The sequence below is a fragment of the Corylus avellana genome, chromosome ca8 (assembly GCF_901000735.1).
Source record: "Corylus avellana chromosome ca8, CavTom2PMs-1.0".
Lineage (NCBI taxonomy): Eukaryota > Viridiplantae > Streptophyta > Magnoliopsida > Fagales > Betulaceae > Corylus > Corylus avellana.
In genome coordinates this window covers 5845720-5856960 of record NC_081548.1, presented here as the reverse complement: position 1 = coordinate 5856960, position 11241 = coordinate 5845720, and the positions used below count along the sequence as shown (strand labels likewise).

Genomic DNA, 11241 nt, shown 5'->3' with positions numbered 1-11241 from the left:
GCGAAAGGTTTGATTCGTCGTGGGTTCTTTGGTCCGAGAGCTGTCTCTCCCTCTCCGGTGGTGTTGAAGGATTCTTCCTTGACTTCTAAGGGAAAGGTCCCTGTTCCGGTTCCCTCTGTGCCGGTGGAGGTTCAAGTAGGCTCTACTGTCTCTCCTACTTTTGGGGTGGCTGAGCTTGGTCTTCATTGTCCTGCTGCTACGTCCTTGCTCTCGTCTCAGGGTCGCACTTCTCTCTCGACTACTTCCCTTCTCGATGGGGTGGCTGAGATGGGTAAGAGTCTTAGCCGTCCTTTCCCTCGCATGACAGAGAGCGGTACTCCCATTTATTCCTCTATATCCACGTCCCAACTGTGGTATACCCGGAGGGTGAAAGAAAAAGTCGCAAAGCAGCTGCATAAGAACAAGGACCTGCTTGCTGAGGTTGAAGCTTCTGCTCCTAAGGTTAAGGGGAAGAGGGAGCTCAAAAATCTGGATTGCTCCATCTCTCCGGTGAAGGGCCGACGTTGGCGGGGTTTTTTGGGGTCGAGAAATGCCTTTTCATTTCCCCCTGAGGTGCACTAGGTTTCCACTTGAAATGCACTAGGGCTTTTCTTGGGTTTTTGGTTGGGTCTCTTGTATACCTTTTTGGTTGGGTGTTTGGTTTGATTGGGTTTTTCTGGGTTTTATGGTTTGTTAGGGTGTTTGGTTGGGTTCCTTTGTATACATTATTGTGTACTTAGAGGCGCTTTGCGCTTTTTTTGATATATACATTACTTATCAAAAAAAAAAAAAAAAAAAGCTCTGCTAGAACTCTCCGAAGACACTGCCGCTCATTCTGGTGGAGATCGGAAGGGTAGTCTAAGCGTCTTGAGGGGCATACTAACGGAGAATCTTGCCAGCAGTCCTCTGTCAATGTTGTCTTTTGATTCCTAGCCGTCGCTGCCGCTTTAGGCACCTTTCTCTAGTGAGAGTCTCCTCGTCAACGAGTTAGTTTCTAAGGGAGACTTATCTGTAACCTCGTCTGTTGACAAGGTTGAGCCATTGCAGCCTATTCCTCAACACCCAAACTCAGATTTCACTGTTGATGAGGCATTGCTGGTTGTTTCTAGCTCTAGGCTTCTTGATATTGATTCTATCGATGATGATTCTAGTCTTGGGAGGTTGCTTGGCTTTGTCAGGAATGTGGGTTCTAGTGCCGACACTGATTTATGCTTCAATAGTAATAATTTTTACTAAAACTGGACATAACATGTTATCTTTTGACATTTGGTTCTTTTAAATTACTGATATTAGTATTAAAATTATAACTGATGCACGATGAAAAATAAAGAATCTGGAATTTTAGTTTTAATTAGATTATTGGTTTTATTTAGGTTATCGATTTTATTTGTAATTCAGTAATGGGCTTGACCCAAAGTTTTAAGTTATTTTGCAATGAATAATGGGCTTGGCTTAAAGTCAGTCTAATTAGGGTAGGGTTTTTTGTTAGTTTATTTTAGTGTTCTTTTGTAATAGTTTAGAATGAATGAATGGATGAATGCATTGATAGATTGTTACAAAAGAACACTTAAATAGATTGACAAAAAACCCTAACCCGAATTTGACCGACTTTGGTACAAGCCCATTATTGAATTGCAAAATAACTTAAAACTTTGGGTCAAGCCCATTATTGAATTACAAATAAAACCAATAATCTAAATAAAACTAATATTCCAAATAAGACTAAAATTCCAGGTTCTTTATTTTTCATCCTGCATCAATAACCTTTTGCATTCACAAATGTTTCTTGTCAAGCATGGAATTGTTTCAAACATTGTTCGTTCAGTGATTGAACTTCAAAGCTGTGCTTGAGTTTGGTTCATTTAGTTAATGGATTGACTCAAACTAGACTATTAATAACCAGGCATGAGCTGTTTAGACCCTCTTGATTCGTTTTACAGCATATTCTAGAAAGGTGGGTTAGTGGTGGCGATGGAAGTATGAAGGCGAATGAGAAGGTTGGAGGTGACAAGAGTATGGCAGTCATCAGATTGCATGTTTTAGGTCTAGATCTTATTAAAAAAAAAAACGTGCTTATCTTTTTGTTGGCCATTTCCTTGGAGGTATACATGGTTTTAGTTCTCATCAACATGTTAGTGAAATTTAACAACATGGTATGCATTCTATGTACCTCCCTTTTCCTCTTCATCTTCTTTTACTACTAACTTTTTATTATTATTTTTTGTTATTACTTTTACTATTTTATTTTTGGAGCTTTGAGGCGCATTGCGCTTTTTTTGATATATACAACATTACTTATCAAATTTTTTGTTTTTGGAGCTTTGAGGTGTGACTCGATATATTTTCTGTAGGTATTGTTTGATGTTGTCCCAGGCATAAAATTTCAGGAAGCTATTGAATTGATCAGCCTGCAGCCAATTGGTTCTAATGCAGATGCCTGGAAGAGGTGTATTTACAAATTCCCTTCTGAACTTAGTAACATTGTCTACTGATGTTACACTGGAATGCTTAATTTAAAAATTTGAACTTGTATGACTTGGTGAAGAAAAAAATTCTGCAAATGAGACCTGGAGCTTTAGTTCTCGGATGTTAACACACTAAAAGTATTGGCTTCTTTTGTTAAAATTTTTGTTTTTTGTCTTTTGTTTTGTTTTCTCAAAACGAAAAATAGTAGCAAACAATCCAAACACAAAAACAATTTTCACCTTTATGTCACATCAAAACACCTTTTCAAAACAAAAACAAAAAAACCCCCAAAAGGCATTAACAGTAGAGCCATTGTTTTCCATGCTCATCATTGCATTGCATCATAGAAGATTTCTTAAGCTGGACTTGCATAATAATGAAAGAATGATTTATTTAACTTCATTGAGCTTGGTGTTTGGTATTCTAATTTTGGACAGAAATTTTCTTCAAACCAGCATCTAAAGTGACATGTACTTTATCATGTGAGAAGCACAGTTTTTTTAATAGCATGTGCTTCTCACATGCTTTTAAGTAGCTTAAGACACATGTCACTTTTGGAGGCTGATTTGTAGGAATTCCTACAAACTAGTTTGTGGGAAATTTGTGTCCTATTTTATTCGTTGACTCTTTGTTGTGCTATTTGATTACTGCTGTCTGTAGCCATAGAACTTGAGCTTCTAGCTACTGTACTATTTTATCAATATATTTCAAGATGTCTCTCTTTTTTTTTTTTTTTTTTTCCTTATAAAATTCATCATTGACTATATAAAGAAATGAAATATATTTCAAGAAGACATCAAAAAGTGTCATTGTCTTTTTGGGAATATAACTTGGTAATAATTTGGTTATTGTAATATTGTTAGACATGTAACAAAAGGCAACAAGTCTGTCCTATTAAGTAACAGATGAGTGCATTGACAGATTGTTGGATGGACTATTACTGTAAATTTTATAAATTTTATTACCGTGGATTTTTCAAATGAAAGTGTTCCATACTTCCTCCTTCCCATATTGATCTTGTTCTTCTTTTAAAAAAATGCATCAAGGAGAAGATTTAATGCTTTGAAAAGTCAATTTTGTATGTTCTCCCAAAATTATCCTTTATCATTGATGCTTTGAGCTTTTCATAAAGGACACTTATCTCAGACTTGAGGGATGGGGACCTAAAAATTTGAACTTTTTGACTTTTAAGTAATATAGGATACCCTTTAGAACAAATATAAATGGAAAGTAACAGTTATTATGGGATGGAGGGAGTATGAATTTAAAAGTTTCAGAAGAAATTTGGATATATAAAATATTTGGCTCTACCATTGCATTCGTTAATTCTGGGGCTATCAATTTGATACCAATACCTAGATTTGCTCCTGATATAAGCCTGTGTATCATAGAAGTTGCTTTTCATGTTTTTTTTTTTTCCCTTGTTTTGTTTGGCTTTATTGCCTCCAACATGCTGATGTGTTTCTTTTTTCTTTTTTTGGGGTGGGGGTTGGGTTCTGGTAGAAAGCAAGATGTTGAACTTATGCACATGCGTTATGCTCTGGAATCGGCTCTTCTTGCACTAGGAGCAATGGAAAGGTGTATGACTGATGAAAGAGAAAGTCATCACCAATTGGCATTTTGCCATTTGAAGGACCTGCAGAACCATTTGGAAGCTATTAATAATACTGCCCGCAAGGTCAACTGCTCATCTTAATGAACTTTTTGCACCATGGTTTCCTGTGTTGTTAAGGCTGTTGTTATCTTCATATACTCTTGCATGGCCAATTCAATTTGCAATCTTTGAACAAGTACCCATTGAGTTCCTTTGCTGAAAGTGTAGCATGTTGTTGGTTTTACATAGGATTCAAATTTCAGAGAAGCCTAATTATAACAATTATTTGATTCATCATATTAAATGTTTTTTTTCTTTTGATAGGTAATATCAAAGAAGTTTTATAAAAAGCGTAGGCACCCCCAAGCATACTAGAAGTATACAAAAAGGACACAAAAAGCAGTAAAAACAGAAAAAAAACAAGAGAAAGCACCCACGGAAACTCAACACCACCAATACATAGAACTACCCAACAAGCCCACAACAAACCCCACAAGCCCACACAGACCTAAAACCCTCACAGCCGAAACCCATAAGAACACTCAGTGCTACCGCACTTGAGCCTTGCCTTTCCCTCGCCGAACAGAAGTATTTGCATCGCCATTGTTAACAGAGCTCTTCAAATTGAACAACTTCCTCTTGCTTTTAGTCTTAGGCCGTGCAACCTTAACTTCTTAAAATCCTATTTAACGGCATCCAGCAGTGCCAATGTTGGATCCTCATCTTCGTCCTAACCCAACACCCAATCGAGGGGGTCGGGGGAAAAAACATCATCTCCCCGGTCCCACGCAGCTCATGGCGAAGTTAACATCATATTAAATGTGAACTTTTCCATGAGCTGTGTATCTCTTTTAGATGTTCTAAATATAGCCTCCTGAGAGGGTGTAGTGTATACCCGCTGTGTTAATAAGACTTTTGTTAGAATTCAAATGCCTTTAATAGACAAGTTGTGGCATCATGTATTTGTTGTGTATTAGTTACTTTTCCTGTTATTTGTACTGTATTTGTTAATTACTTTTTCTGTTATTTATACTGTCTAAATTAATGTCAATTGTATTCAATGATGCAGATATTGATGGTGAATGTTATAATTTCTCTTTTACATATGGATGATCTCTCTCTGAATTTGACGCATTGTGTCTCCCCAGAGAGAGATTCTGAATTGGGTAACACCTGTGCTTGGGAAAATAATGATCTCACCCCATCTGATGAAGGAAACAAAGTGGTTATATCTTTCACAGAGATACTACTTGATATATTACATCGAAGTCTTCCTTCAGCTGTAATTGAACTAGAGCAAGCATCGAGTGAGGGTGTAACAGTTGGTGGAAAACATGCCTTAGAGTGGAGAGTCTCTATTGCTAAACATTTCATTGAAGAGTGGGAATGGCGGTTGTCAATTTTGCAGCGTCTTTTACCATTGTCTGAACGCCAGTGGAGATGGAAGGAAGCATTGACTGTATTACGTGCAGCCCCCTCCAAGCTACTCAACCTGTGAGTTAAATGAACTTTTTTCTGAAATTTCATACGACGTGTCACTGGTTCTTGCTCATGATATCCATGCTACATATCATGTTATTATTAATATAATAACTTGAGTATGTCAAATGGTGGTTTATAAAGTAAATCTTGTTGTATTATTTCCTAGGTTCTAATTCATCTTATTCCAATTCCTTCACAATGTTGTCTCCTTGAAGTGCATATGTTTCTAATCTTCTGAAATGTTTCTGGTCCAGAGTTGCACTTTTTGATTGCTGATAAACAGAGCAACAAGATATAGTGAATACAAAGTTTTAATATTTGTTGTCAAGTTAGAAAGAAAAGAGATTTCTGAACTCATCTATGATAGTTTTTTTTGATAAATAATCAAAATATCATTAAAAATGCAAAGTGCAATCCTGGTATATGGGAATTATACAAGAGACACGCCTATCTAGAAGAAGAAAATCATTAATTTTTTTTTTTTTTAATAAGTAATTTGTATCATTGAAAAGCATAGAGGAGTGTAACCCTAGTTACATGCTGTATAAAAGGAGTCTCCACTAAAGGCAAAAAGAAGAACAATCCACAAATTCAGCATAGGTAGAAACATTTTTTTGACCGGTAATATCAATTTATTAAAAGCGCAAGGGGCGCAACCCATGTACACAAGAAGTATACAAAAAGAACCCACACATACAAACTTTTAATTTGAAAATGACGCACATAAATCTAGGAATTCCACAAGCGTTGAAACTTGCGAAGAATGCCATAAAACTCTCCATGAGAAAAGTGTTTGAAGCACCATTTTCTTCAACTCTGTAATTCCAAGTTCACGGTCCTCAGAACTCCGTGCATTCCTTTCTCTCCATAAGCACCACATTACACGTAAATGAGCCATTCTCCATATTTGCAAAACTGTACGATTACCCCTTTGTCCTCTCCAACCTCCCAAGCATTCTTTCAACCTACTCGGCATCACCCACTTAACACCAAACAGTTGACAAACCATATTCCAAACCTCTATAGCAACTTCACAATGCAATAGTAAGTGATCAATGGATTCACCACTCTTCTTGCACATACAACACTACTCCGTCACTATAATATTTTTCTTACATAAGTTGTCCATCTTTAGTATTTCCCCCAACACCACCGTCCACACGAAAAAAGCCACTCTCGGAGGAGCTTTATTCTTCCAAGGGCCATCCACTGGTTCCGAATTAACCTTCACCGTATAGTATGACTTCACCTCAAAATTCTTTCTCTTCGAGGGAATCCAACAAATTTTATGCACCCCACCATAGCTTACCTGTTGGGAGTATAGCAATTCGAAAAATCGTGAAGCCTCTTCCAGTTCCCAATCATGAATAGGTCGAATAAACATTACATTCCAACAAATTGCACCATTTACTGTATCCACATTCTCCTCCACCCATGCCTCCTTTGCACATGCTATATTAAACAAAGCGGGAAACACAGTCCTCAATGGTAACTCTCCACACCACACATCCTGCCAAAATAATACTTGAGAACCATTTTCAACCTCAAACCGCACATGCTGTTTAAAATTATCCCACCCCCTTCGAATACATTTCCGTACTTCCACCCCAGAAGATCCCCCTACCTCCGTGGAACACTAACCACCCCTCATCATACCATATTTCACCTCCACTAATCTCCTCCACCAAGCCTCTTGCTCATTGGCAAACCTCCACAACTATTTACCTGACAATGCACGATTGAACTTAATCAAATTCCTTACCCTTAATCCCCCTGCCTTCGTAGTCATGCAAACCTTGGACTAGTTTACCAAATGAAACTTGAATTCATCACCTACACCTCCTCACAAGAAATCTCTTTGTATTTTTTCTATGCGCTTCGCTACTCTCACTGTGATTTGAAACAAAGAAAGATAGTTCGTGGGTATATTAGAAAGCGTACTTTTAAGCAACGTCAGTCTACCACCCTATGATAAATACATCCGCTTCCACCCTGCCAACTTAGAGCCTGTTTGGGATTGCAGTTGAGAAGTAGAGCTTTTAACTCAAAAAGAGCTTTTGGGCAAAAGCTTCATTTTTAAGCTTTTGCTAAAAGTGCGTTTTGGCCATTTTTATGCTTTTTGGACCCTTAAAAGTGTTTTTAATTTTTTTACCAAATGACAACTTTTTTTCTTCAAACGGACTTTTTAAGTGTTAAAAGCACTTTTAGTCCCCTCAAACGCAATCTCAAACAGGCGCTTAGTCTCCATCTTCTCAATGACCTTATTCCATATAGATGGATCCTTATAAAGAGCGCCCAAAGGTGACCCAAATACGTCAACGGCATCGATTCCATTCCACACCCAAGTATACTTGACAAACCCTCCACATCTCCCACCTCACCTATAGGAACAATCACCGACTTTGCCAAGTGTATTTCAACCCCGAAACCGCTTCAAAACATAGTAGCAAACACCTCAAATTACGAAGTTGGTCCACCTTTGGTTCGCAAAAGATAAGTGTGTCATTTGCGAATAATAAATATGACACTTCCATTACCTCAGGATGCCGCGAACCCACCGAAAATCCAGACAAGAGCTCTCTCTCCACCGCTACATTCATCATTTTGCTAAATGCTCCATCACCACCACAAATAATAAGGGGGACAAAGGATCCCCTTGCCTCACTCCTCGAGAGCTACTAAAGAAATCTGCAGGTGTTCCATTAATGAGTATGGAAAAACGTACCGTGGAGACACAGTGATGAATCCCACCTCTCCACCTTTCCCCAAAACCGCATCTCTCTAACATGTATAATAAAAAGTCTCAATTGACATGATCATAAGCCTTCTCCAATCCAACTTGCAAATAAGACCAGGCTCCCCAAAATGAATCCGGCTATCCACACATTCATTCGCCATTAAGATAGAGTCCAAAATTTGCCTACCTGGTACAAATGCATTTTGTGTGTGACACAAGCTTCCCCAACACTGAGTTCTAACGACTAACCAAAACCTTTGAAATTATTTTATACACCCTACTTACATGACTAATAGAGCAAAAATCCTTGATCTCAACCGCTCCTGCTTTCTTTGGAACGAGTGCCACAAATGTAGCGTTAAAACTCCTCTCAAATTTTCCGCTCTCATGAAGTTCCTTAAAAATCGCCATCATGTCCTTCTTGACCACCTCCCAACATTTCTGAAAAAATGCCATAGAAAAGCCATTAGGTCCGGGTGCTTTGTTGCCCTTCAACTTCCTCACCACCTCCCAAACTTCTTCTTCCTCAAACTCTCGCTCCATCCATACTCTCTCCCCTTCATCAATGGATTTAATATCTTCCATCATTGGAGCTAAAAGCTTGGTTGGTCTCCCCTGATACTGTTCATAATACAGTGTTTTATAAAAGTGCACTATATGATCTTGTATAACTGCTGGATCCTCGGTCCTGTTTCCTTCCACCGTCATTGTAGCAGCCGTGTTATTTCGCCTATGCGAGTTGGCCAACCTATGGAAAAACTTTGTATTCCAATCTCCCTCTTTCAACCACAATGCCATAGATTTCGGCCTCCAACTCACCTCTTCTTGAGATAGAGTCCTCTCTAGGTTTTGAGAACACTCATCTCGCTTAATTATCTCCTCCGTTAACTCTCTACTTTCTACAATATGATCCAACTCCCCCAATTCCTCCTCCAGCTCCTTTTTGCGTTTTCCTATGTCTCCAAACACCTCCACATTCCATTTTTTTTTTTTTTATAAGTAATGTAGTATATATCAAAAAAAGCGCAAAGCGCCTCTAAGTACACAATAATGTATACAAAGGAACCCAATCAAACACCCAGAAAAACCCAGAAAAAACCCAAACAAACCAATCAAAAACCCAGAAAAACCCAATCAAACCAAACACCCATCCAAAGGGGAATACAATAGACCCAACCAAACCCCAAGAAAAGCCCTAGTGCATCTCAGGTGGAACCCTAGTGCACCTCAGGGGGAAAAGAAAAAGCATTTTTCGATCCCAAAAAACCCCTCCGACGCCGGCCCTTCACCGGAGAGATGGAGCAATCCAGATTATTGAGCTCCCTCAACCCCTTAACCTTAGAAGCAGAAACTTCAACCTTAGGGGCAGAAACTTCAACCTCAGCAAGCAGGTCCTTGTTCTTATGCAGCTGCTTTGCGACTTTTTCCTTCACCCTCCGGGTATAAAACAGTTGGGACGAGGATATAGAAGAGTAAATGGGAGTACCACTCTCTGTCATGCGAGGAAAAGGACGGCTAAGACTCCTCCCCATCTCAGCCGCCCCATCGAGAAGGGAAGTAGTCGAGAGTGAAGTGCATCCCTGCGACGAGAACAAGGAGGTAGTAGCAGGGGAAAGAAGACAGCCAACTTGAACCTCCACCGGCGCAGAGGGAACCAGAACAGGTCCTTTCCCTTAGAAGACAAAGAATCCTTCAACACCACCGGAGCGGGAGAGACAGCTCTCGGACTCAAGAACCCACGACGAAACAAACCTTTCTCCGGAGAAGAAGGACGAACAACCAGCTCCTCCTCCCCCGAAAAAGGAACCTCCCTGCAAGAGCTCGCCGGAGAGTCCACCTCCCAAGGAACAGCGAAGGCCTCCTTGAGAATAGAAAGACGAGCCGAATCAGAAATTTCCGAAGACACAGTCGCACCCCGGCAGGTTTCAGGCATCGAAGAAAGAGAACCCTCCCAGTCCCTGCGCAACGTGCTCGCCGGTAAAGCCTCCGCAGAAAGGGAAAAAGTAGCCCCCTGAGAGGACCCGTCACCGGCAGACCCAACAATCTCGCCCAAAACTCGCACCGGAGAGAGAGAGAACACTGCCGGGGAAGACCCATCGCCGGAATCCAAACCGGTAACCTGCAAACTCAAAGAAGACCTAGCCAACGGCTCCAAACTCTCTTCAGAGGCTAGAGGAATCCCAGCCGATACAGACTCCAAAGGTAATGAGAACGAGTTATGGACTGGATCTGAGAAATCCGGATCCAAGTACTGAACCGGATCCAAATTCTGACCCAAACCCACTTCAGAGACCGACCCGGAATCACAACCCAAAGCAGAAGTTGATAGGCCCAATAAACGAACCCTTTTACTCCTGTGATTGGGCTTCGAGACAACCCCTGCACGGACCCGGTCCAACTTACGTTGGATTTGCCCTAGAAGCCTCAACAATCCACTAATACCGATCTTGCCCTTCTTCTTCTTCCTCAAACTCACTGACCCAGCCGCCTCCGCCAGAGGAGAAGGCAAACTCTCCAACGCAGAGCAATCCACGGCAGAACGCAACCCCATACCGTCATACTCCGAATCCCAACAAGACGACCCCGGAAGCAAATCGAGAGACCTCGGATACTCAACTGCTCTCGCCTCGACTCCCGGAGAAGATCGAAGGACATCCACGAAAGACCTCCCGGAGTCGACCCCCAAAGAAGGACCATCCATGAGAAACCCCGCCGAAGATGGAACCCCAGACTCCGCCATACCATCCAACTTGATCTGTGCCGCCAACAGTTGCTGAAGCTCTCCCGCAAAACGCCGCCAGCCCCTCCCAAAGCGTCCCTCCGGAAGCCAAATGACTCCCTTACGACCACCCTCAGCCAACACCGATACCTCCAAGAACCTCCGGCCTTATTACCTCCCCCGTGGACCATCGTGGCCTTATCACCCTCACGGTAAGATTTGGCAATTTCTTCCTTCACCTAAACCTGAATCGCCGCTTCCACC

At 40.8% G+C, this 11241-nt stretch overlaps 1 protein-coding gene across 1 annotated transcript in view; it reads left to right on the top strand.

The window, feature by feature from the left end:
* Positions 1 to 11241, top strand: part of LOC132190698 (uncharacterized) — a 122308-nt gene that overhangs the window by 7121 nt on the left and 103946 nt on the right. The window contains exons 6-8 of the mRNA XM_059605742.1: positions 2331 to 2425; positions 3949 to 4123; positions 5109 to 5533. Coding sequence (XP_059461725.1) covers positions 2331 to 2425; positions 3949 to 4123; positions 5109 to 5533 — 695 coding nt within the window. The remainder of the gene's footprint in view (positions 1 to 2330; positions 2426 to 3948; positions 4124 to 5108; positions 5534 to 11241) is intronic.